The sequence below is a fragment of the Scylla paramamosain genome, chromosome 28 (genome assembly GCF_035594125.1).
Source record: "Scylla paramamosain isolate STU-SP2022 chromosome 28, ASM3559412v1, whole genome shotgun sequence".
NCBI lineage: Eukaryota > Metazoa > Arthropoda > Malacostraca > Decapoda > Portunidae > Scylla > Scylla paramamosain.
The window spans coordinates 15,527,251-15,554,922 of record NC_087178.1 but is presented as its reverse complement, the minus strand read 5'-3'; the positions used below and the strand labels follow the sequence as shown (position 1 = coordinate 15,554,922).

At 39.9% G+C, this 27,672-nt stretch overlaps 1 protein-coding gene across 14 annotated transcripts in view; it reads right to left on the bottom strand.

Annotated features, from left to right (window-relative positions):
• Nucleotides 1-5,010: 5,010 nt before the first annotated feature.
• LOC135115001 (RAD52 motif-containing protein 1-like) overlaps nt 5,011-27,672 on the bottom strand; it is a 26,154-nt gene continuing 3,492 nt past the window's right edge. For 2 of the 14 annotated variants that reach the window (XM_064031394.1, XM_064031392.1), the window contains exons 2-12: nt 26,651-26,746; nt 25,295-25,439; nt 24,693-24,935; nt 24,293-24,397; nt 22,882-22,901; nt 20,336-20,421; nt 19,905-20,124; nt 18,266-18,435; nt 17,862-18,006; nt 16,826-16,988; nt 5,011-5,687 (exon numbers count right to left, since the gene is read on the bottom strand). In XM_064031394.1, coding sequence (XP_063887464.1) covers nt 16,866-16,988; nt 17,862-18,006; nt 18,266-18,435; nt 19,905-20,124; nt 20,336-20,421; nt 22,882-22,901; nt 24,293-24,397; nt 24,693-24,783 — 960 coding nt within the window. In that variant the 5' untranslated portion in view covers nt 24,784-24,935; nt 25,295-25,439; nt 26,651-26,746 and the 3' untranslated portion in view covers nt 5,011-5,687; nt 16,826-16,865. Of the gene's footprint in view, nt 5,688-16,825; nt 16,989-17,861; nt 18,007-18,265; nt 18,436-19,904; nt 20,125-20,335; nt 20,422-22,561; nt 22,821-22,881; nt 22,902-22,928; nt 24,258-24,292; nt 24,936-25,294; nt 25,440-26,650; nt 26,747-27,672 lie in introns of those variants that run through there. The other 12 variants (XM_064031398.1, XM_064031397.1, XM_064031402.1 and 9 more) reach the window with 10 other exon arrangements.

Genomic DNA, 27,672 nt, shown 5'->3' with positions numbered 1-27,672 from the left:
AATTACTGCAAGACTTACAGGCTTCATTAATGGCAGGGATTCAGTGCTTATATTAATAAAAAAAAAAACCCGAGATTAAAAGTGTGTAATTTTGAGGCATGAAGAGAGAGAGAGAGAGAGAGAGAGAGAGAGAGAGAGAGAGAGAGAGAGAGAGAGAGAGAGAGAGAGAGAGAGAGAGAGAGAGAGAGAGAGAACACCACAAGATCCCTATTTCATGTCCCTCTGTTCTCCGTGCTCTGAGGGTCATCAGTGCGTTTCATCACCCCAGAAAGTTTGGAGATAATCTTAAGCACACTTTTCTCACTTCCATCGCCCGTAGAAACGCAGGTGAACAGAAGGAAAGTTTTATTATTAATCTATGTATATTTTCTTTCGCTTACTCTTATTGTTTAGTGGAGTGGGAGGGAAGAGGGGGAGGCGGGATGGGAGGAAGGGGAGGAGAGAGGGGGGCTAACACTACCAGCTGTAACAATGGACAGCTTCCTCTTTAAGCTGTAAAAATCTATAGTCTAAGTGTCAAGAAGCCCACTTAGTTGCCTCTCTCGGGACGTCAGACGCGCCTGCCTCGCATTCTCTACCTCCCTCCCTCCCTCCCTCTCCTTTTCCTCTCCTCTCCTAACCCTCCTTCTCTTACGTCTACTCGCCCCCACTCTCCCTCCCACCTTCGCTCTCCACCTCCTTTCCACCCTCGTTCTTCGTCTCCTCGTCTCTCACTCCCTCCCACTCCTTCACACCCTCGTCTCCTCTCTCTCCTCTCACACTTCTTCGTTCGCTTTGCAATAACTTGAATGCTTTGCTCACATGATTACCTAGGAGGCGGAGGAGGAGGAGGAGGAGGAGGAGGAGGAGGAGGAGGAGGAGGAGGAGGAGAATAGCTAACTTAACTCTCAGAAACTTAAGATAATGTAGAGAAAGAGAGAGAGAGAGAGAGAGAGAGAGAGAGAGAGAGAGAGAGAGAGAGAGAGAGAGAGAGAGAGAGAGAGAGAGAGAGAGATTGTTTGGAGGCATGTACGCTTAGGATTCTAATTAGCTCTTAGTAAGATACCTCCGCTGCTTGTGCTCCTCTCAACACTTGCATCTCTGAGGAGGTGACAAGCTGAGAGGAGGCGGTGGAAGGACGGAAGGAAGGATGGAGGGGAAAGGAAGCGGACAGGAAAAGGAAAGTGAGGAGAAAAGAGAACCGGGAAGAAGATACAATTAGTTTTTCTTTTCTTTTTTTTCCATTTTGTTCTTTTCTTTCTTGTTTTTCTTTCCCTTTTGTTTTACTCGTACTATTTGTTTGTTTGTTTGGTCGGTTTGTTTTGACTAGCGAAAGTGATGAGAGGGACAGGAGAAAAAAGTACAAGGAAAAGGGGAATAAAGCTTTCAGAATGAGATCAAGAGAGAGAGAGAGAGAGAGAGAGAGAGAGAGAGAGAGAGAGAGAGAGAGAGAGAGAGAGAGAGAGAGAGAGAGAGAGAGAGAGAGAGAGAGAGAGAGAGAGAGAGAGAGAGAGAGAGAGAGAGAATCAATTTAAAGGTAACAACAAATAACATGAAACCCACCAAAAAATAAATAAATAAATAAAATAAAATAATGATAAAAATAATACGAAAAAAAAAACACATTTATTTTAACACTATCCAAGTTTATAATTATCGACAAGCTATTCGTAACTTCTCACCTCAACCTCCTCTTGCCTATTCTCTTCTCCCTCCCTTCTCTTCCTCTCCCCGTCTCCCTACCTCTCCTCAGGACAATACCTTCTTTTCTTTTCCCTCCCACTCCTCCATCTCTTCCCTACCGTCTGAGAAAGTAATACCTCCCCCTTCCTCTCTCCCTCCCTCCCTTCTCGTCCTCCTCTCTCTCTCACGGCCTCCAGTCCCCTTTCAAGGTAATCAATTCTGAGGATGAAATGGTAAGGAATCTTGGAGGAGAGAGAGAGAGAGAGAGAGAGAGAGAGAGAGAGAGAGAGAGAGAGAGAGAGAGAGAGAGAGAGAGAGAGAGAGAGAGAGAGAGAGAGAGAGAGAGAGAGAGAGAGAGAGAGAGAGAGAGAGAGAGAGAGAACATTTGAACATTTATTTATAGCCATTTCATACATTGTATATTTATATTCCATAAATTTTTTATTATGGCTAGCCTTTTTTTAAGCGTAAGCTTTTCAGGCAAAAGAGAGAAAGAGAGAAAAGAGAGAGAGAGAAAGGGAGGGAGGGGGGACAGGCAGACAGACAGTAAGACAAAGACAGGCGCAGACACACAGACACTGACTGACATGCTGAGAGAGAGAGAGAGAGAGAGAGAGAGAGAGAGAGAGAGAGAGAGAGAGAGAGAGAGAGAGAGAGAGAGAGAGAGAGAGAGAGAGAGAGAGAGAGAGAGAGAGAGAGAGACGCAGACACACAAACAGGAGAGACAAAGAATGAAAAAGAACAGGGTAAGAAAGTTAGGGGAGAGTGAGTAGCTAGAATGAGAGAAAGAAAGAAAAAGGAGGATAAAGAAGGGACACAAACTACAAAGGAGCAAAGAGGAAAAATTGAAAGTAAGGAACGAATAGATAACACACACACACACACACACACACACACACACACACACACACACACACACACACACACACCCACACATTTAACTTGACTATTTTTTGTCTTTCAATTTGTTCTGCCTCGCGCCCTTGACACTGAAATGAATCAATAACGTGTTTCATTACAGCTCGGGATGTGACCGCCGAGAGTCGCGCCCGCTTACCGTGGCTGCAATATAGATATTTTTTGTCAATTAATACAATATTTTTTGAAAAGTGGTGCACTACGTTTTCGAGGCAGCAGTGTATTAAAATGCACACGACCCTTCATTTCCTGTAAGTTCATTAATTCGCGTGAGTTTCGAGTTTCACAACCAACACACACACACGCACACACACAGTCTCTCTCTCTCTCTCTCTCTCTCTCTCTCTCTCTCTCTCTCTCTCTCTCTCTCTCTCTCTCTCTCTCTCTCTCTCTCTAACACACACACACACACACACACACCATAAAAGTGGTGTAACGTGCACTACCAAAAGTTTTCTAGACAGTTTCATCAACTAATCAAATTCTTCTGCCTTCACATCTTTTGTTACACTTTCTCCCTTCACCTTTTTTTTTTTTCCCACTTTTTTTCTTTTCTGTTACTTAATTCCCAATTTCATGCCACCTTTTCCCACCCTCCCAACACTGTGTGCACCAACACTTTTTCACTCCTCAATGCGGATACTGATGTTTTTTTTTTTCTTAACCTATTTGTTTTTTTGTTTTTTTTTTGGAATGGATGCGACTCCCCGAGCATCAATAACAGGGAGAAACGAAGAGAAATTCACGTCACTTTTCATTACAATCGATGTATTCAATTTTGTTTGTTATATTTTCTTGTTCCTTCAGTTTGATTCAACTTACTATTCATTTCAGACCACGTGAGGCATCGTCCTTCGCAAATGTCTTCCAATCAAACTGTTTTTAGCACAGCTTATTTGACACAGTACCCGATTTATGGTAGTACTCTTGGCTTTCACATGGAAGGTGACAAGAACCGAGTAGACGTTCCGACTGGGAAGGTTTCGCGTGACGCAGTATGACGTGTATCACTCAACCACCTCTCCACCACTTCTTCCTCTCCCTCCCTCCTTGCCTTCTTCATACCCCTATTCCCGCAATTACTACATGCTCCCACGCGGACATCGCAGTATGTAGGCCACGATCGACAGTGTTGAGGCATTCCTTCCTCCTCAGCATGTGGCTTTACACCTTCTACGGCGGCATGCCCTTCAATTATCACGTTAACTTTTTCCATCCACCAAGAACCGTATAGCTGTCAAACACGGTAGAACTACGAATACGATGGTTTTCATAAATGATCAAACCATATTCGGCGTATAATTTTGGAGCTGCCATTATAGACGAGAAATAAACACATGCATGATTTCGTATATCTTGTACGAGAGAGAGAGAGAGAGAGAGAGAGAGAGAGAGAGAGAGAGAGAGAGAGAGAGAGAGAGAGAGAGAGAGAGAGAGAGAGAGGCGGGAATAGGGGGTAAGAGGAAGGCAAGAAGGGAGGGAGCGGAAGACGGGAGAGGAAGGAGAGGTGGTTGAGTGATACGTCATAACTACGTCACGTAAAACCTTCCCTATCCGAAAGTCTCCTCTGTTCACGTCAACTTCCCCATGAAAGTCAAGAATAAACTCCTTAATGAAACACACTTGGCAATGCAACGTACTGCCATGAATTAGGGGACGGTGTCAAACAAGCTGTGCTACAATGTCATATTGATTCAACAATTCACATTTTCGCGAAAAACGTTGCCTCACTGGGTCTGAAATGAATATTGATAGTAGTGCAATTCATGATGAGAGGTCAAACAAGTGGCCTTTGTTTACATTTGTGAATGGAGCTTATTTTGCCATATTTTCTTGTTCCTTCTCTTTGACTCTACCTAATCTAGTTCATGATAAGAAGTGAACAGGCAAACGTCTTTGCTTATATTTTGTGAGTTGAGCTTAAATATTCAAACACCGAGCCAAAAAGTGACGTGACTCTAGGGCTTGCTTGGACTAATAGGACAAGACTTTGAATATGTTAGTGAGAGAGTTGCCAAGGTCATCAAGACATACGGGGAGGAGGGGGCGTGAAATGTCTAATTACCATCCAAGTGTACTTCACGACAGAGTTAACCATTGTTCTTTCACGTCACACACAAGTGCGAACAGTTCAGACAATACCTACGTAATTATATTAGTGCAAACTGAAGTCTGTTAGTCTTGCTCGCACCCTGATTGTTCTGATCCGTATGAAATATCTCTGTGCGTCCATTGGCATCGGATTCCCACAAAGGACTGGCATCCGTTACCTCCCCCTTGCTTTGATATCTCTGTATTAGTAGAAGACGCGTTGTGGCCGTCCTGCTACCAGCTCACTACCTTAGTCAGCTATTATGACCAACACACATTTCATCAAAACATCAAACAATTATGACCAACACACATTTCATCAAAACATCAAACAATTAATGTAGCAGTTCTGTTATTATTAATTTTTACAAATATTTTAAACTCTAAATCGGACAGATGTCACTTCCTTAAAATCTTTTATATATCACTTCCTTAAAAGTCTTTTATATAATGATAAACACTAAAATCTTTTATATATCACTTCCTTAAAAGTCTTTTATATAATGATAAACACAAGAATGTTCGGACATTCAAACAAGTTAGAGGTGGTGACAAGAAACACAGGTGTTGGGAGGTGAGTTTATTCCCGACTAGTTTCTTGTGTTTCTTGTCACCTCCTCAAACACAAAAAATGTACATATAAAGAAAACTACAAAAATATGCATCCGTAAAAACCTTGCATGTGCTAAGAAATGTTGATAAAAGTTATATTCGTATAAAAATAAGTGTTTAAAGTTACGATATAAAAAGCAGGACCCTTAATATTAACTGTTCCTAAGGTAATCGTGAACAGACAACAGGTACAGTACTGTGGGTTGCTTACAGGGCTGCGGCTAGGACATGACAACAGACAACACAAGTGAAACTCTAACTACCTATCTTATTCCGACGACACCTGAAGGATGGACGTGTTCTCACCAGCACAGCGTCCACCAGTCACCGCCCAACCCTCCTCGCTGCTACAGTGTCCACCAGTCATTACCCAGCCCTCCTCGCTGCATCAGCCACAAAGGGATCTGCGAAAATGAAAGGTAAATTATGATTATTTTCGAAGTACACATTACTTTTTACGACAGGCGAATTTAGGCGAGCTTCAAGCGACTCTTACTGACATTTTGGCCCTGACGAGTGGTCCCACTTACTGCACCACTCACGCTGGCTACCTCCATATCAATGTAAACAGTAACCTTCCTATTTTGCCCATACTGGTTAATAAATAAGCAGGACAAATTGGGAAAGTATATCATTTAAATCCACGGTGCCTTGCCAATTGTCATTTTATCCATTTCTTGTGAGAACATACATGAGCAGTGCTCTTCAAACTTGCACTCCCGCGATCCCTGATGACTGAAATGCTGCCAAACTGGAATTATGGCGATCGCTCATTCAACAACTTCACAATGGTTCTGTTCCTACATAATTAAACGGAGTCATTTGAATTTTAAAGGTGTTTCCCTCACTAGTCACTAATCATAGTGATACACATATTTCAAGTACTAACGGTTTTCTCTTTTTTTTTTTCATTTTTATCTAAAACCGAAAGGGAAACTAATAATGCTTCCTCCATCCACGTTACGTTTGCCTTTAGAGAAATTATTCTTTATTAACTTCTTATCACAATGAATACTACGCTATCGGGCGACCAACACCCACGCTGAGTCCCTTAATGCGGCACAGCGGGCGAGCTAACGGGAAGCTTCGCGCCATCCCTCGCCAGGGCTGCGTGTGTAATGAATGACCCACTCAGGCCGACACAATACACGGGCTACTCACGCTACTCACTCCCCCTCTCCCCGCTCCTCCGCCCCACTGCGGGAAGTGACACACTGCCGTCACAAAAGGGACAGACCCTCAGTGCATCCCAATGACCCAGCCCCTGGGTCAATTCGTTCCTGGCGACCCAAACAGGAAATATAAGCTATTCATGGGATTATGGTAGCGATGGTGGTAGAGAAGATAAATGTAACACTGGCTAATGAAAAGTTAGACAGGAAAGAGTATTGAGAGGAATATTAAAAAGAGAAACATGAGACTGAGAGAACTTAAGATGACAGGTGAGAGGAAATAAGTGTTAAGGTGTTTAATGTATATGAAGGTATAATGGCCACAACAGCAACATAAATGGTAGAATATAAAAGGCTTGGGGATTGACAGATGTGAGTTTTTTTTTCTCTTATGCAAGAGGGTCACTGGCCAAGGGCAACAAAATTATGAGAAAAAGCCCACTTAAGTGCCGGTTCCCAAAAGACTGCCGAATACAAAAGTAAGATGACAAAGGATAAATGTCTTGAAACTTCCTTCTTGAAAGAGTTTAAGTCAAAGGAAGGAGGAAATACTGAAGCAGGCAAGGAGTTCCAGAGTTTACCAAAGAAAGGGATGAATGATTGAGAATACTCTTGCATTAGAGAGGTGGAGAGAATACAGGAGAGAAAGTGGTATTGTGCACCAAGGCTGCAGGAGAAAGGGAGGCATGGCAGTTAGCATGATCAGAAGAACAGTTAGTGTGAAAATAGTGGTAGAAGATAGCAAGAGATGCAACACTGCTACAATGAGAGAGAGAGAGAGGCTGAAGATGATCAATTAGAGGAGAGGAGTTGATAAGATGAAAAACTGTTGATTCCACCCTGTCTAAATGAGCAGTATGAGTGGAATCCCACCCCCACACATGAAAAGCATACTCCATACATGAACAGATAAGGCCCCTGTACAGACTTAACAATTTGGGGGGAAGGGGGGAACTGGCAGAGACAACTCAGAACACCCAACTTCATAGAAGCTGTTTTAGCTAGAGATGAGATGTGAAGTTTCCAATTTAGATTATAAGTAAAGGAGAGACCAAGGATGTTCAGTGTAGAATAGGGTTACAGTTCAGTGTCACTGAAGAAGAGGGGACAGTTGCCTGAATTGTGGAGGCTGTAAAAGAGAAGAGAGCATATGAGAAAATGTTAGATTAAAAATGTGTGGGAGAGGAAATTAGAATTAGAAGAACAATGAGTATGTCTTAGAATAGGAAAGTGACAGAACTGATTAGAGAGAGTAAAAGGAAAATATATCAAGTGAGAGACAAGTGAAAAAGTCTTACGAGAATAAAAGGTTATTCTCAAAGGAAGTTAAGAGACAAAGGACAGGAGAGGAGCATAGGAGTATGAAAATGTAAAGATGACAGAGTTCTTGTAAGTAGCAGGGAGGAAGCAGGTGTATGGAAAAGCCATTTTGGTTGTTTAATGAATGAGAAGACAGAGTAAAGGAAGCAACAGTGTCTAGTATGGTATAATTAGGTGACAAGTGTGTGTTTAAGCAGAGAGGATTTGATAGGAAGAAGGTAAAGAAAGGAATAATTAGACGAGTGGTAAAATTGTAAACACTAATGTAATCTACCTATTTTTATCTTTCTGACAGCCCAAAAATGACAACAATGTTAACACAAATGGTGGGAGTGAGGGTGAGGGAAAGGCTAGGTGGGCAGCTAAGGGAAACATGCACATTATAAAGGCATTAGGAAATGTACATAATCAGGCCAAAAGCACATGCTAAACTGACAACACTACTAGGCAGCGGAAGAAATGTGTGTGTGGAGGGCTGGGAGGGTGGTGAGCTGCACTACACATGAGGTGGTGGCAACTTGTGAGAAATCAAATCCACATATATCTCCCTTCTGGTGCCAGTCCATGGTTGACTGAATTGATGAATGTTGGAGCACACACATGTTGAGTGTTGGCTGTACTAAACTCACCCACCTCCCTCATTCTCTCTCTGCTCCCATAAACATCTCAAACCTTCCTAAAGATAAAATACCCTAAAATCACACACACCCACTCCTCTCCTCTCAAACACCACTTTACTTTTTTCCCAACATTCAACTTCAGTTTTCGTCTCAAACACCCTACACAATTGGTCCATCACTCTACTTGGTGTAATTACTGCAAAAAATGTTACAATATGGAGATGAAGTGGCAATAGATTGGATGCTTCTGATATAAACTAGAATGGAGGCAAGTGCCAAGGGAGTAGAGAAAGGTAGGTATAGTATACTGTAACTCTATAAAAAAGTAAAAATTACAAAAGTGTAATAATGAGTTTTGTTTAGTGTGCCAAGAAAATTTTATGGATGAGTCTTGAATGCAAGATTAATGCAACTGAGATGACGGTCAATAAGGAAGAAGGAGGATTTAAGAAGGAAAAAAGCAGTGCAGACCACAATTTTTACAAATGAAATGATAAAAGAATAGTACTTAAGAGAGAATGGAAAGTTGCATGCAGCATTAATAGACCTACAGAAAGTATAAGATAGAATGGATAGGGAAGACCTCTGCAATGTTCTCAATATCTATGTTGAAAGGAATTATGACTTTATAGGGATGTAATGTTGCTTGAGTGAAGGTGGAAGAGCTTAGAGTTTCACTATGGGAGATGGAGTGAGACAGGGATGTGTGGTGGCTCTATGGTCGTTTTATACTTTTATGGATGGCAGAGGAATATGAAAGCTCAAGTAGGAAATACTGGTGCAAAAACTTAAATGGAATGGATTGGGATTTGCTTTAGCAACATGCTTCCTTACAGGTGACACACTCTTACCAGAGGAGAGTGTAAGGGAACTTCAGTGGTGGATCAATTTCTTAGTGTAGTACATATGAGGCAGAAACTGAGGGTGAACACTGAGAAAAGTAAGGTGATGATTTCGAGAGGAAGTAGAGGTGAATGACTTCAGGATATTGTACCTTATACTTAAAGTATAAAGTATTTAAATAAAAAGATAATTTTTGATGCAAAGGTGAGGGCAGCAGCAAAAGGACTTGATTTTGCTGGCACAACTAGCTGGTGCTGTAGGCTTATGAAGAGAAGTGAACTAGCAATGGCAGCATGAACAAAGATTGTACTGAAAATGCCAGGACAGTATGAAGATAAAATTCTGGAATGTCACCAATTCCTAATACATGCAACAAAGAATTCTTGACCAAATTGGCAATAAAGATGAAGTGCCTCTGAGGCTTGATGTACCCTCAAATAGGTGTACTGATATGAAAGCTTAAAAATAACAACTGATAAGGCATCAGGCCAGGAAAAGTTACACTATAATGCAGGTTTATCTTGTTTAGCCAAACGATCAAAATTTCCACCTCCTATATTTAAAAGGAAAACATTCCACCAGATTTATTGTTCATGTTCATCCTAAGGGAAGCATGGATGAAAATGGGGTCAAGCCTTGGCTGGAGGAAGTATGGTCACTGTGTCCTGGTAGCCTCCTAAAGAAGCCAGCCCTGCTGGTATGGGAACAGTTTGTGATCACAAAACTATGAACACAATGAAGAGTGGAAAGCTTAAGAACCCAATTTGCTGTACTTCCATGTGTCAGTTACAGCCACTGGATGTTTCTATTGACAAACCTTTTAAAGACTTCATGAAAGAATGGTCAAAATGGATGAGGAGCCCACAATGACTTAACAGCTACTGGTTGCATGAAGAGACCAGCAATTGCTCCAGTGTGGAAATGGACAAAAAATGCCTGGGATGCTGTACAGACTGAGACACTTGTTACTTCTTTTAAGAAATATGGTATAAGCAATGTGAAGGTAGTAAAGATGAGGTTTTGTATGATGACAGACAGTCTAGTATCAGACCACAGCATTGATCATCTGAATGAAAGTGATGCTGAATTGTCAGGTCTTGAAGACATGACAGAAGTGATGAACTTTCAGGATTTAAAGATGATTAAATCTAACTGGATTTTATTTTAATCTCACTGTGATTATGAAAATATTGTTAGTTCACTTTAGAGTATGGTATCTTGTTTTAAAAGAATTTTTTAAAGTGATAAAAGCTGCTGATATGTTTAATAAAATATTAATTTATAATGAAGTAAGATGGCCAAATATAATACTGAATGTACATGAAGTTTAGGAAAAGTGTGGAGTAATTTTTTCCTAAATATATCTTGTCAAATTATAGGTGCATCTTATTCTCCAGTGTGTCTTATATGGCAGGTAATATGGTGAGTGTGTGATGATGATGATGAAATTTATATCAGAAAAAACAAGCACAGAATGTATGAAAATTAGCACTGGAGGAAGACAATACATCTGGAGATTTAGTGACAGAAAATGTAATGTGATGGAATTTGATGAAGAAAACATTCAATGGATCCTTGGAAACATAATAAAAGTAGTGGAAAAGTATAGTTACCTGGGATTAGAAGTCAATAAAGAAGGAATAAGCAGGGAGAAAAAAGACAAATTAATGAGGGGAAGGCCAGGAATATGTCAGGCATAATAAGAAATGGAGGCAACTTAACCAAACCATCAACAAGCATGAAATACAGAGGAGCCTTTGAAAAGAAAGAACCATACCATACTGTCTATACAGCTTACAAATAACAATTACAAGGAAGAAGATATAATGAAGTTAAAAGATACAGAATATAATGAGTGGATGGGCTCTAGGACCTTCAAAGAACACAGCAATAGAGGCAAGATTGGGGGAAATATAATGAAATATATTCACAGAAATAACAGTAAAAACAAAGCTTGGATTTCTAAGCAAAGTTGAAGGTCTAAGTGAAGACAAATGGGTCAAGAGAGCAACTGATAGAGAACAGGACAAGATCAGTGATAAGAAATTGAAAGAGGGCAGTGAGAAGGAAATCTAAAAGCTGCCTGAAACAAACTAGGATTTTAGGAGACTAAGAAAATGACCAGTGGTAATGGATGGGGCAAATGGTCAATAGAAATGTAAAGATAATATGTATTACAACCAAAAAAACAAAAACAAAACTGGCATGTGAGAATCTGGGTGATAAGCTGTTGTTGCAAGCAAGGACAGAAACACTACAAGGAGAGGGATGTGGATAAGGCACAACAGAAAAGTACTATTTTTGAAGGAGAGAAAGAAATTACAGAGCACTTTATTACAATATGTAACAACCATAGAAAGGAGTGGGTGAAATGAATAGTAGCAATATAATACAAAGCTGTAAGACAAGTGAGTCAGTACTGTCATAGGCCTAAACCACAAAAATTTTGTAACGTACTTCTGGAATAAAATGACACAGCAGAGAAGAGAAATATTGAAAGAAAATAACTGAAAATAAATGGAAGTGGTAAAAGAAAATAAATGAAAATAAATGGAAGGGTGAAAGTGAGATATCAAAAAAGTTAAAATTAGGCTAAAACAGAAAATAAAAAAAGAAGCTTAGAATAAAAAAAAATGTCTGAGAAACACTTATGGTGACAGCAGTGGCTCTGACCTGGTCAAAGAGGAAGCAGGATCTGGATCAAAGAAGACCCCAAAAGCAATACAAAGCAATAGACGTCAAAACAAGATGAATAAGAATACTAGCTGACTCCATGAGTTCGTATGCACCACTAGGTATTAGAATTACTGTTCAATAGTTTTGTAGAACAATAGGAGGGACTCCATTAGGATCATCAGCCCTCTGAGGATCAAGACCAGGAAGGGCACACAAAATAGCATTACAAAGAATTTCAGTAACAAACATAATACAATCAAAGGGTGAAGATGAAGAGGGAAGAAGCCCAGAATCTAGACAGGGTGGAATCAAAAGCTTTTCATCTCATCAACTCCTCTCTTCTAACTGACTATCTTTAGCCTCTCTCTCATTGCCGCAATTTTGCATCTCTAGCTGTCTTCTACCGCTATTTTCATGCTAACTGCTCTTCTGATCTTGCTAACTGTATGCCTCCCCTTTTCCCACAGCGTCGCGGCACAAGACTTTCTTCTTTCTCTCACCACTATTCTGTCCACCTCTCTAATGCAAGAGTTAACCAGTATTCTCAATCATTCATCCCTTTCTCTGGTAAACTCTGGAACTCCCTGCCTGCATCTATATTTCCACCTTCCTATGACTTGAATTCCTTCAAGAGGGAGGTTTCAAGACACTTATCCATCATTTTTTTACTATTGCTTTGACCCTTTTATGGGACTGGCATTTCAGTGGGCTTTTTTTTTATTAGATTTTTGTTGCCCTTGGCCAGTGTCCCTCCTACATAAAAAATATAAATAAATAAAATAAATGAAAAAATAAAGCTAATTTTCTGGGGGAAATAGGCAGTCCTAAACCAATTCTATACGAATGCAGTGACATAGGGGAAACTGAATATCAGACAAAGAGGCAGAGGTTCCAGAGGGTGTGACCAGGGCAAGAGCAAGATGAATGGAATAGCTTAAGTGGAACTTGAAAGTGTAATGCAATCTAGGAATCAAGTATTTTATGAAGAGAAGGAGGGTGAATAATTGTGGGATATGTACATGTTGTTTTGTTTTGTATAGTATAGGTTTGTAAGGTGTACAGAGATCAATTTTATTAGAGAATGTAAATTATTATTATTTTTTTTTTATGTAGGAGGAACACTGGCCAAGGGCAACAAAAATCAAATAAGAAAGAAATAAAAAAAAGCCCACTGAGATGCCAGTCCCAGAAAAGGGTCCAAAACAGTAGTCAAAAATTGAAGGATAAGTGTCTTGAAACCTCCCTCTTGAAGGAATTCAAGTCATAGGAAGGTGGAAATACAGAAGCAGGCAGGGAGTTCCAGAGTTTACCAGGGAAAAGGATGAATGATTGAGAATACTAGTTAACTCTTGCTTTAGAGAGGTGGACAGAATAGGGGAGAGAGAAAGAAGGAAGTCTTTTGCAGCAAGGCCGCAGGAGGATGGGAGGCATCCAGCTAGCAAGATCAGAAGAGCAGTTAGCATGAAAATAGCGGTAGAAGACAGCTAGATATGCAACATTGCGGCAATGAGAGAGAGGCTGAAGACAGTCAGTTAGAGCAGAGGAGTTAATGAGACGTAAAGCTTTTGATTCCACCCTGTCCAGAAGAGCAGTATGAGTGGAAACCCCCCCCCCAAAAACATGTGAAGCATACTCCATACATGGACAGATAAGGCACCTGTACAGAGTTAGCAGCTGGGGGGGTGAGAAAACTGGCGGAGACGTCTCAGAATGCCTAACTTCATATAAACTGTTTTAGCTAAAGATGAGATACGAAGTTTCCAGTTCAGATTATAAGTAAATGACAGACTGAGGATGTTCAGTGTAGAAGAGAGGGACAGTTGAGTGTCATTGAAGAAGAGGGCATAGTTGTCTGGAATGTTGTGTCGAGTTGATGGATGGAGGAATTGAGTTTTTGAGGCATTGAACAATACCAAGTTTGCTCTGCCCCAATTAGAAATTTTAGAAAGATCAGAAGTCAGGCCTTCTGTGGCTTCCCTGCATGAAATGTTTACTTCCTGAAGAGTTGGATGTCTATGAAAAGACGTGGAAAAGTGCAGGGTGGTATCATCAGTGTAGGAGTGGATAGGACTATAAGTTTGGTTTAGAAGGTCATTGATGAATAATAAGGAGAGTGGGTGACAGGACAGAAACCTGAGGAACACCAATATTAATAGATTTAGGAGAATAGTGACCGTCTACCACAGCAGCAATAAAACAGTCAGAAAGGAAACTTGAGATGAAGTTACAGAGAGAAGGATAGAAGCTGTAGGAGGGTAGTTTGGAAATCAAAGCTTTTTGCCAAACTGTATCAAAAGTTTTTGATATATCCAAGGCAACAGCAAAAGTTTCACTAAAATCTTTAAAAGAGGATGACCAAGACTCAGTAAGGAAAGCCAGATCACCAGTAGAGCGGCCTTGACGGAACCCATACTGGCGATCAGATAGAAAGTTGTGAAGTCATAGATGTTTAAGAATCTTCCTGTTGAGGACTGATTAAAAAAACTTTAGATAGGCAGGAAATTAAAGCAACAGGATGGTAGTTTGAGGGATTAGAACGGTCACCCTTTTTTAGCAACAGGCTGAATGTAGGCAAACTTCCAGCAAGAAGGAAAGGTAGATGTTGACAGACAGAGCTGAAAGAGTTTGACTAGGCAAGGTGCAAGCATGGAGGCACTGTTTCAGAGAACAATATAGGAGACCCCATTAGGTCCATAAGCCTTTCGAGGGTTTAGGCCAGCAAGGGCATGGAAAACATCATTGCAAAGAATTTTAAAAGGTAGCATAAAGTAGTCAGAAGGTGGAGGAAAAGGAGGAACAAGCCTTGAATCATCCAAGGTAGAGTTTTTAGCAAAGGTTTGGGCAAAGAGTTCAGCTTTAGAGATAGATGTGATAGCAGTGGTGCCAGTTGGTTGAAATAAAGGAGGGAAAGAAGAAGCAAAGTTATTGCAGATATTTTTGGCTAGATACCAGAAGTTGGATCTTGAAAGATTTTGACACTTTCTGTTAATGAAGGAATTTTCGGCTAGTTGGAGAACAGACTTTGCATGGTTCCGGGCAGAAATATAAAGTGCATGAGATTCTGGTGATGGAAGGCTTAAGTACCTTTTGTGGTCCACCTCTCTATCATGTAAAGCACAAGAACAAGCTGTATTAAACCAATGTTTGGAAAATTTAGGTTGAGAAAAAGAGTGAGGAATGTACACCTCCATGCCAAACACTATCACCTCTGTTATGTGCTTGGCACACAAAGACGGGTCTCTGACACAGAAGCAGTAGTCATTCCAAGGAAAATCAGCAAAATACCTCCTCAGGTCCCCCCAACTAGCAGAGGTAAAATGCCAGAGGCAGCTTCGCTTAGGTGGATGCTGAGGAAGGATTGGAGTGATAGGACAAAATACCAATATGAGATTGTTATTGGAGGAGCCCAACAGAGAAGAGAGGGTGTCAGCATAAGCAGAAGGCTTTGAGGTCAGGAAAAGGTCAAGAATGTTGGGTATATCTCCAAGACGGTCAGGAATACAAGTAGGGTGTTGCACCAATTGCTCTAGACCGTGGAGGATAGCGAAGTTGAAGGCTAGTTCACCAGGATGGTCAGTGAAGGGAGAGGAAAGCCAAAGCTGGTGGTGAACATTGAAGTCTCCAAGAATGAAGATCTCTGCAAAAGGGGCAAGAGTCAGAATGTGCTCCACTTTGGAAGTTAAGTAGTCAAGGAATTTCTCATAGAGTTAGGTGAGAGGTATACAGCACAGATAAATTTAGTTTGAGAGTGACTCTGCAGTCATAGCCAGATGGTAGAAAACTCAGAAGATTCAAGAGCGTGGGCACAAGAGCAGGTCAAGTCATTGCACACAAACACAACATCCAACTTTGGATTGAAAATGAGGATAGAGAAAGCAGGAGGGAACAGAAAAGGGGCTACTGTCAGTTGCCTCAGACACCTGAGTTTCAGTGAGGAAAAGAAGATGAGGTTTAGAAGAGGAGAGGTGGTGTTCTACAGACTGAAAATTACATCTTAGACTGCAAATGTTGCAGAAGTTAATGAAGAAAAAGTTGAGGGGTTTGTCAAGACATTTAGGGTCGCTGTCAGAAGGGCAGTCCAACCTGGGGACATCTGTGGTCCCTTCCCCAGATACAGACTCCGAGGCTGGTGTAGGAGTCACCATGATAATCTTGAAATTTTGAGTGAAGGGTGTGTGTATTATTAGGTGCTTGTAGTTTTATGTGGAGGAAGAGAGTTGTCTTTAGAGGGCAGGTTCTGACTGCCCCCTTGTGTTGTGAGGCACAAAGGGAAACATTCAGTGAGGTCACACCTTGGTTTAATGAATCATTGTAATGCTAACATCATGTGTTATTCTAACTGAATATTAATTGCACCAATTGAAGTTTAATTGTGCTTATGAATTTCATACTGTTTTGTGTTCAGTAATTACAATAATTTTTTAATATTAAAAGTTTCAAGAGATATAAAGTAACATCAAATAATTTTGTGCAAACTACAGATGTATGTGAGTAATAATTTTCATGGTGACTTGTAAGAAATGTAAATAGTTTCAATTAGCTGAAATTTGAAAATCCAGTAGAAACTGAATATCATTTACAATCCATGCAACATTTCACTCATGACATTATTATTATTGCATAGTGGTAAGTGTCATGTTCCCAACTTTGAGTTGTATCTATTTACACTCATAAATAGGTTCTGGTTTGGAATGACCTATTCATACATCTTTAGAGCTTTGGGAAACCTGGGAATGGCCCCAGAAAAAAAGATGTGGGGTGTCTGTATTCCTTAAAATTCCTTGTGAGGAAAACTGATTTGATATACAATACACATCACAGGAACACAACCCTGTCATTGTCAAAGTATGCCAGTGTAGAGTGATGAGTACAAAATGTGAGATAAAACAATAATTCCTAATGCATACTTACTTTTGTACCACAAGTGTTGGTTCTCACACTCCATGATGTACTATGCATCTTTACTGATGGTTATGTCAAGTAAAGCTCCTAGTTCCTCATCATCAATATCCTGAAGCAGTGCAAACTCCTCATCACTGTCCTCCTCCTCTGGATCATGATCAATGTCATTCACCTGAGAAAAGAAAAAAATGTTTGCACTATAAAAAAAAATTTAATTTCTGCATTGCATCATATACTTTCCATTTCCTGCTGCTCAAACCATCACATTGCTTCCACCTGTTCATCAATCAAAGATTCTTTAGTTTAATTTCCCTTCCATTTTAAATATTTAACTTTTATATCTGTGTAATGATGTTCCATTGTTCAATGTATGTTTACTCATACCACACTCAATGAAAAACATACATAAATATATTTTTGTACAGTAGGGAGTCTTCCATGTACCAGCACTGTATGATTAATTTTTCATCTTAATTATCATCTTTTAACTCCAATCAAGAGCAATATTGCCATCAGACATTTTACTTTCTTATTCAAATATATTTGAAACCAATCCCATAAAAATTCTGTTAACAATGTGCAACACAAATCAAGGTACACTAGTGCTGTATGCATATAAATTAATGGTCACTTTTCCCATTAAACACAAGTCTAATAGTGTTAGGGTAGGGGGTTCACCAGAAAAGGCAGGCACTGCCCAGGGTTCAAATGTGGGACCTTCTACTAGCTGGGCAGATATGCTAACCATTACACCAGAGTCACCACCTGATGACAACCCTCGCATCTCCCCCATAAGGCCTCCCCACCAGGCCAGTTTGGGGAATGTAAATCACCCCATTGGATCCTACTTACTGCACCATGTTAGAGTAGGGGATTCACTAGAAAAGGCAGGCATCATCCAGGGATTCAACCCATGACCTTCCACTTGTTGGACAGACATGCTAACCATTACCACACAGTTGCCCTCTAGTGACAACCCTCACAAGTAGGTATAAATTAAGCAAGTAATGGTACTGCAAAGAAAACAATGAAGGGCCACCACTACCTCCACCTCAGTCCTGTCCCATGACGGGTCATACATCTGCAGGTCTGTCTGTGTTGTGTCAACTTCCACCGTCACTTTGCCATTCCTCAGCTTTATAATAACAAATTTTCCAAATGCTGCTTTCATTGCTGAATTGAAAGCAAACCTGCAATTTTAAAACTGTTTTATTTTTCAGCACTGCATATTTCATACCTTTTTTTTCTTTTATGTAAGAGCAACAAAATTTATAGAAAAATAGGTTGCTTTCATAACAATATATGGTGTCAAATACACATGCCATTGTAGAAATAAATATGACGATATATGCACACATGGAATGTTGGAAATACAACATTAATCCTCCACGATATTGGTCACTGTTCACGAACTGTGTTGTATGAACTTAAGTATCTTGTGAGATTTACCTTCGTGCACATGCCACAGACTGTCCTCTGCCTTGTGGGGATTGTGTGGTGCATGGTACCTCACCCAAGCCAATCCCCTCGCTGCACAGCCCTTCCCTCGGCATTCTGACCCGCACCAGACACACATATCGCACTGAGTCTTTTCGTTCTTCATCATTATCTCTTTCAAGCTGCAAAAACAAAGAAAATTTATTATATGAAAATTTATTATTCTATTTCATGGCTAACCTGATAAAGATTCAATAATATGGTATATCACAAAACTTTCATGTGTAAATTTGATAGAATAGTGAATGGGATGAAACTACATAAATTTAAATATTTGCCCATTTAATTAATAGTATGATGTGCAGTGGGCATTGAAAATTCTGGGAACAGGACTATCTTAAGCACCATTTCAGATGTCTTTAGTAATAATTGATAAACATTCTACAGGGCAAATTTGAAACCCTGGAGGCATCCAGCCAACTCTCAAGCTTATATAGTAGAAGAGGGGAAGAATTAGAAGGGTTTAGTTTTGCTCTGGTGTCCTGTAGGAAGCTGTTTACTGTTGTTTGAAGCACTCCCACCCATGGACTTGTACTCTCATCCTTTGTGGACAGTGATTTAGGATGGGTTCTATTAAGTATATGCTCCTAGAGAAGCAGAAGTGTCTGAAAGAAATTTTGCTAAGAATAGATCAAGTCAAGTCCACTTGTCAGCTCCAGGAAGCTGCTTGAAACCTACAGCAAAACATTGTCCAAGAAAAGAAAAAGTAAAACATTGTTCCCAAGAACAGAAAAAAGGTATGGATGTAAAACAGAAGACTTCTCAACACACAGGTCATCTACTGAAACTGGTTGTGACCTGCAGCCCGGAGTTGATGGCTAAAAGACTTCACCATAAGAACAACTCGACTTGAGACACCATATACACCACCTGGGTACATGAGCCACGTCATTGCCATCAACCCGACTCACTGACACCATGAGACTTCAATAATTTAAATCTGCCAAGAGGTACAAGCAATGAACCCTTGCCCAGTATAACAATGTACTCTCAAGTGACAAGACCATGAGCACAATCAAGTGTAGTACATCCTTGATAATCTGACATCCTTTTACTAGCATTGTGGGCAGAGGTGGGTTGTATTTCCTGCCAAAGAGCATTCCTAGGAATGCTGAACAATATATCAAGGTGCTTAATGATCATATGCTGGACAACTATGCTGATCATGGCATCCCATATCACACCACTAAAGGGTGAACAAAATTTCTCAGTGACAGCAATACTAATGTTCCAGAGTGGGCCCCAAAAAAATCCAGATTTGAACCCAATAAGGAATACATGAAAAAAGATTAAAGCAAAAGTGAAAAATGAGAATACTTTCATGAAATCACTGAATGTGTTTGGATCCTGAATGTGGGCTTGTCATGCTTTCACCAAGCTGGCTGAGTCACCTCAACTAAAGGCTGTCATCAGGACTAAGATGACAGGGTATTAGGGGAGTATTTTAGTAGATTTTGTGCCTCCTCTTTTTTACTAAGATCTTTTGCACCCTACCTGATCGTGAGGTAACAGGTGCGTCCCTGTCCCAGTATTTTTTTCACCCACTGTGCACACAATGAACAAAAACTTGTAAAATCTTGATGCTCATTACATAAACAATCTCAGAGGTCCAGCAGTTGAACCCAAAGTAATGTATGAGTAGTTCTTGAGATTTATGGAGGGAAAGAGCTTGGCTTCCAAAGTCATCTGATTTATACTTTTTCTTGAGTTTTATCCTGCTTCCACCAATGACCATCTTGCCACTTTGTTTTAAGACCTCTTCAGCATCAAAAGCTGAGAAATATGCCACATAACCATACCACACATTATCCCTGAAAAAGAAATTTTCTTCAAAACAAAAGTATTATACAATCAATAAATCATACATTTTATCTCTTATTTTCATATAAACAAGATTTTCAATATTTTTTTATGTTGTTTTAAGCATTATTTTCAAAAGAAACTAACTTATGACTGTTAAAATCAAACAATAAATTTCACTGAATTCCCAAAGAGAGGCACATAGCAAGGCAATCATCATACCCTTCTGCTCCACAACCAAGACCACCTCTCCTGGCCGTCACTCGGTGAAGGGGACCATATGATGCAAACATCTTCCTCAGTTCTTGCTGATCCATTGACAAGAAAAGTTAAAAAAAGTAATGTACTATTAGGAACAAGATTTCATTTGGTAACCCTGACTCCGTTCCCTCAATTCATTCTCCCTTTCCATTCTTGTGGCCATTTACTTGTCATGGAGAAATACATTCTATGAATACCAAGATGAATCTTTCCATTCAACAAGCTTTATATACTGCACTTTTTTTCATTTATGTTAAATTATAAAGAGAGCTTATCTTCATTCACATCCCTCCTCCTTTTCCTCTCTTTCCCTTCCCTTCTCACCCTGCCCCCATATCTCTCTCTCTCTCTCTCTCTCTCTCTCTCTCTCTCTCTCTCTCTCTCTCTCTCTCTCTCTCTCTCTCTCTCTCTCTCTCTCTCACTATTTCACTATCTCTCCTTTTACTCCTTTCTCTCTCTCTCTCTCTCTCTCTCTCTCTCTCTCTCTCTCTCTCTCTCTCTCTCTCTCTCTCTCTCTCTCTCTCTCTCTCTGTATCAACCTAGTTGTATTTATCTAGTTGTATTATACAGGCATGAGCCAAAGCTCATTTTGTCCTGTCTCCATAACCATATTTATCCAGTTTCTGTCTAAACATGTGTACACTGTTTGCTGCAACCAATTCTTCCTTCAAATCATTCCAAATTCTATAAGGGAAGCTGTATTTCTTTATGTCACTTGAATATCCACACTTCTTTATTTTCTTCCAATGTCCCCTTGTCTGTCTCTCTGCCTCCTCCATCTGTGGTAGAAAGTTATTTCTGTCTATTCTTTCTGTTGTTTCCTAATTTGTACACTTCAAGTCTCCTCTTTCTCTTCTCTCTTGTAGTGTTGGTAATCCCAACTCTTCAAGTTGTTCTTCATAGCTTAAGTTTTTCAATTCTTGTACCATCTTCGTCACTATCCTCTGTATTCTTTCAAGTTTCTGAATATATATTTTTTTCTATGTGGAGCCCAAACTACTGTTGCGTATTCCAATTTAGGTCGTATCATGTTTGTTATAATTTTCTTCATTTCTTTATCTAAATAGTTAAAACACCACCCTAATGTTTGTTAACAAGCTGCATGTAGAGCCAAATATCCCCCGTTCATGTGCCTTTCAGGGGATAGTGTGTCCTGAATCATTACTCCCAGATCTTTTCTTCATCATTTTTCATTTTATTTCTCCTCCCATTTTGTACTTCCACAAAGGTCTCTTTTTACTTTTTTCTATTTCAACACGTGGCATTTTCTGGCTTTAAATTCTAGTTTCCATCTTCGGCTCCATGCATACATCTTGTCAATACCCTTTTGTATCTCCTTGCAGTCATTTTCATCCTTTATTATTTTTATTATTTTTGCATTATCAGCAAACAGGTTTACATAAGCTCATTTCAAACTATTGAAATCTGGAATAGTTTAAAGGAAGAGGTGGTTTTGGCAAACAGTATACACATGTTTAAAGAGACACAGGATAAATATGGTTATGGAGACAAGACAAAATGAGCTTTGGTTCATGCCCTGTACAATACAACTAGGTAAATACAGGAGAGAGAGAGAGAGAGAGAGAGAGAGAGAGAGAGAGAGAGAGAGAGAGAGAGAGAGAGAGAGAGAGAGAGCAAGGAAACACAAAAAGAGTTTTATATATATGCATGTATACATAATGATAACCTTGAGATACGAGAGGGAGGGAGGGGGGTGAGCTATGGTTCATGCCCTGTACAATACAACTAGGTAAATACAGGAGAGAGAGAGAGAGAGAGAGAGAGAGAGAGAGAGAGAGAGAGAGAGAGAGAGAGAGAGAGAGAGAGAGAGAGAGAGAGAGAGAGAGAGAGAGAGAGAGAGAGAGAGAGAGAGAGAGAGAGAGAGGGGGGGGGGGATATGGGAATGAAGACCAGCTGTCATGATGATTAAACATCAATTGAAAAAAAAAAAGTGTATAAAACTTGTTGAATGATAAGATTCAATATTCACATAATGTATTGCTCCAAAGTAATAACCAACAAGAATGACAAGAGAAAATGAAGTGATGGAACAAAAGATATCATACATCTGGACATGGAGTCAGTGTTAGCAAATGAATTTTGGCTGAGGCAAATCAGAGGTGTGTAACAGTTCTCATCTCCAATAATACATGTAACACTTTAATACAAAAAAAAATTCAAACACACAAACATGAACAGATGAACTGTGGTCAAGTTAATTCATGAGGCTCATGGGGCTGAGCATCAAACATATCCTTCAGGCTGAACAAGCACCACCTAATTCAACAAGAGCTGGCTACCACATTATTTCTGTAACATCAATCAACAGGAATGCATAATAATATCTATCACCTATATTTTAAAATTTTCATAAACTTCTTAGAAAACCAAGTAATAATGCATGAAACTTCTTAGAATAAGATTTTTAAAGTAAAATCTATTTCCATCTATGTACTACCCACAATTAATTACTGCTAAACACTCATCCACACAGCAAGCATATACACCTGCATTACAGCTTTCTGATCTGGAAATGAAAGAAAACATGAGTTACCATTTTCATTCTCCTTCACCTGTGAACTGACCCCATCTTGCACATGTGCATCCAGCCACAGGCAGGACACCATGACCCCAATCCCTCCTTCACCTCTTGTAAAAAGGGTCATGGAGGAGAGGGAGGACAACTATATATAATTAGTAGTTATAAATATGTAGATAAAATAAGTTTCCCTTTAAAAATCTTACTTATTATCACATACAAATATCCATGATTATCAATTATTGCTAAACAGAATCCCAAGTATAGGAGGAAGGATGACCCAGCCTGCATGTACTTTTCACTCCCTGATCAACACTCCAAAACCTGTATGTCCAGTGAGACTAAAACTCTTACAGTACAACCTTCCAACACTTTCTCCACAAGAAGAGTCAATGTTACACTGACCCTTCTCTGTATGTGGGGAATGCTATAGGTATTCTTGACAAAGGAGAAGGGCAAAGAAAGGACAGAGTAAATCCAAAGCACAGATCTTCACTACTCATTCCCCTGCCCCCATCTCCCCCAACTTCCTCCAGCACTGTCACAGCCAAGCCCCCAATGGCACTTGAGATAGAGGGACATCCCAAATGAGAATCGTCTCAGCCTCAGGAATCTCCACAACAGGATCTCTTGCCCAGAAAGGACCACACACTTGGTGCTGACCTATAAGTAGGACCAGCAGAAGGGGCAGCTGGAAACTTCCTCTGTCGCCCAAGCTTATTCCCTTTGAGAACAAGGGTGATAGCCAGAATGAGGAACTCCTAACAGACAGCCTGGGCCACAGGGAAGCAAGGAATAGTGCCAGGGACCTGAACTAAGGAGGCACACTCATGTATCCTTTTCATGTCAACGGGCATGAGATATGGAGGGGGGTACAGTAGACATGGCCAGTGGATGCAATGCTTTAAGTGTGTAAGTAAAGTAGTAGGAGTCATGACCAGAGGCCTGCAAAGAAATTCACAAACATCCTGCAAGAAATCAAATGTAACAAAGTAACATAAAAGTACCAGCATCCCAAGATGATTTACAGTATCAGTGACATCACTACCAGTAAATATCAATCAGCAGGCCTACTTTAGAATAATAAATAAAATATCAATATAATAATCAATTGGTACAGAACATAATTCCAATAATATATAAAACATAAGTACTTAAGGACAGTATAGAAAAAATTATGAGAAAACATACAATATAACAAAATAAAACAAAAAAATGCCTACAATCATTGCAAGTACGTTATAGATACAATGGTGTCAGGGGCCAGAAGCTATCTACATACACCACTGTCACCCACAGAAACATACGATTATATGCTATCAATCTACTCACACATGTGATAGGTAAATCAAAGTAAAATATATAATACATATACTCACCCAAATTCTCCAAGACAGCAGAACAGGTGGAAGAACAAAGGCACAACAGTGAAGTGTGCTCATACCATGTGTCAGTCTGTCTCAGTCTGGAAGTATGGCTGGAACCTATGACAAGGGGAGGCTGGAAAAATTATTGGAACCTTGATGCAGAAAGTTTAAAATCAGATTATTGCTACAAGCAGAGCCAAGGAAGAGGCTTCAGGCAAGGAAAACCAAGGTAAGTCCTTCACCCGGCCATTGAGAGTAATGAAAGGAGGAATGTCTATCAGAACTGGAGAAAAAACATCCTTTACCTCATCTTCATGATTCCAAACAGGAGCAGAGGATCAACCACCAGGCATGGGAGTGGTAGGGGCATCACCAGTACCCTCAGCTGAACTAATGCTCAACAAAAGCTTACCCCATACTGTACCAGCCCTGCTTGGTACAGCACACACCACTGAGGGAGTGGTATCCATGGACAAACAACACATGGGTGCCACCAACATCATGGCATCCTAGAGAAGACTGGATCTCAACAGTTGCTACAATGCTGCACTGGTGTCCATGGCAGCCTCCATGCCCACCCCCAGCATTCCTTCCAAGGCCTCAGTGGACAGCGGGTGGTAACCACTGAGACCTAGTTCAACCAGCAACTGAAAACCTAAGAAGGGAAAACCAGAGGCACAAGGACAACACAGCTTTGGAAATTAGCTCTAACATCTCCATTTTACTCATCCTTAACTCCACAGAGTTTGAGGCAGCATCAACTTCCTCTAGTATCCACTTCTTCCTGGATGAGCTGAAAGCCTCTCAAGGTAAGCCTTATACAGAACATCTCAGAAGTGCATACACAAACACAACAATAATCCAGTGAACAAAACACCTCCCTACATGATAGGCTGTCCTTGTGACTATCAACCTTCACTGCAGGAAGATGTCTATTGCACTTAGCACACATTAAAGTACAGCACCAACAACATAATACAAACCCACAAATTACACTTGATGAACATTACCAACCAGTAACAAAACCGGAGAGAAAAGCCGATGGAAAAAGCACAGCTGTGAAACAGATCTGCTGTACACCACACATGAATGAAGGATTGGAGTGGTGGCGACCATCTGAGGCTGGATGGACAGGTGCATAGGTGATGGGGTCAGTTCACTGGTAAAGGAGAGCCAAAGGGGTAACTCGTGTTTACTTTCATTCCCAATTTACATAGCTGTGATACGTGTGTATGTCTGTTGTGTGAATGAGAGTTTAACAATAATTAATAATTATGGGCATTTGTATGTGTAATAACAAACCACATTTGAAACCAAAAATGTACCTTTAAACAGGATACGAAATGTCTTTAGGTATTGGTTGTAGTAACTTTTCACAAAAAAAAAGTAAATATAAATAAACAAAAGAAGATAAGGGGTAGAGATTTATACAGATTAACATAATGCTGTATTAAATGTAATAAAACAGTAATGCAATACTCTTTGTAGTGTGGAGTCTTTGCAGGTGCAGGATCCCAGGCTATGACTGCTGAGCCTCACAACATTCCCATTGACTGCATGCCTATAGTATAGTACACACTGACAAAGCATACATAGAAAAAAAAATATATATATATACCTATATATATATATATATATATATATATATAAAATTAGATCATGAAATAAAAAAATTTTATACATACAGGTCAACAATCACTAATCCAGCATCACTGGGACCTGCAAGGTGCCAGATTAGTGATTTTGCTGATTAGAGAGAGGCTAGGTTAGAATACACTTAACCCAACAGTTAACCATCATATCCTACCTTTAAAATACCCCATAAGTCAACACTAGTTGATTAATAAGTAGGGCTGTACCAATACCACTTTTCCACTGATACTAATACTAATACTTCATTTCTGGCTAATACCAATAGTATTGGTAAAGCCAATACTGTTAGCAAAGAAACAGAGTAATTTTCTTTGTTCCTTTATGTCATAGAAGTGTCAAAGAGTCAGTGCTGTATAATATCACAAGCTTCACACAGACACACCACTCAAGTTTTTTCCAGAAGTTCAACCTTATCCTTTATGGATAATGTACAGTGTTTGGAATTTTACAGAACAAGAAGCATTTCCTTTTCTTCACTGGAGCAAAGGCTGAATTTTAACTGAGAAGATTTAATAATGAATAGAGAAAAACAAAAGTGAAATGGTTTCCTTGTGTTTGGAAGTGATACCAGCTGATCATGTGGCAAGTACAGTACCACCAACAAATGGCAGCAGTGCAGGTTGGTGCATGACGACCTGGGAAATTTGAAATTATGGTAGCCAAAATTTGTGCTAAATTAGTGAAGGCTGACCTGTACTAGATGAGCTACTCACTCACCTCCAAGTCTTCCTGAGTACCGTCCCACCTCAGGCCGGACACATACACCTGGTGGCCCTTGTCACTGGGAATCTTGAGAGGGATCACGTCCACATCCTGAAAGCAAGGCACCATGTATAAATCAACTGACTACCCACCTACATGTCTACTTACTTATCTAATTTCATGCCTGTTAATAGAAATCTCTTTAGGGAGTTGCCTACAGCAGAAGACCTTGTGTCCTTTCAGTATACACCTTTACAACCTTGCTCTTTTCCTTCCATGCTAATCCATTTTCTCCTCCTCTATGCTTTCATTTTTGCACCAGGTGGAGCATCCTTAGGGTATCATTTTAATAAGTCACATATACATGTTACTCAATCTTTATCTATTTCATACTGTAAATATCTTCATGATAGTATTTTGTTAACCAAACTAATTGACAAAGTCAAAACAAAGTCTCAAATCCTTTGCACTTTAAATGGTTTCTAGCTTATTTATGTATGGTCCCTCAATTACTCATAAAGAACAGAATTTGATATGAACTTCCCATTACACCACAGTAATTCAGGTGACAACTCATACATACATAAAATAAAATCAAGATGACTGAAAATAACTAAAAAAAAATTCAAAAGAATAAAAGACTCAGCTGACAGTCCAGTTGCAGTAACATCCCTCTGATGGTTCCACCCCACAGGGAAGGAGTACTAACAAGGTGCACCTAGTGAAGATGGGGAAGGAACAGCCTATTCTTCATTGGAAAATAGGCATGTTGCCAGTCTTTTCCTAATAACCAATGGCTCTTTACACTGAAAACACACCCTTGTTAAACCACTTTGGTTATGACATTGTCACTACACAAAGCTGTGTTGTTCTGAAATTAAATTACTACACAAAGTTTCCTGATTACCACCATATGATTTCCTAAAAGACTAAAATTATGTTAAAAGCTAATTTACCAGGTCCAAGTGGGGATGGCTTCATCCCCTGGTTGCCCATATACATAAATTCAATATTACAGTTACTTCTCAATGTGCTGG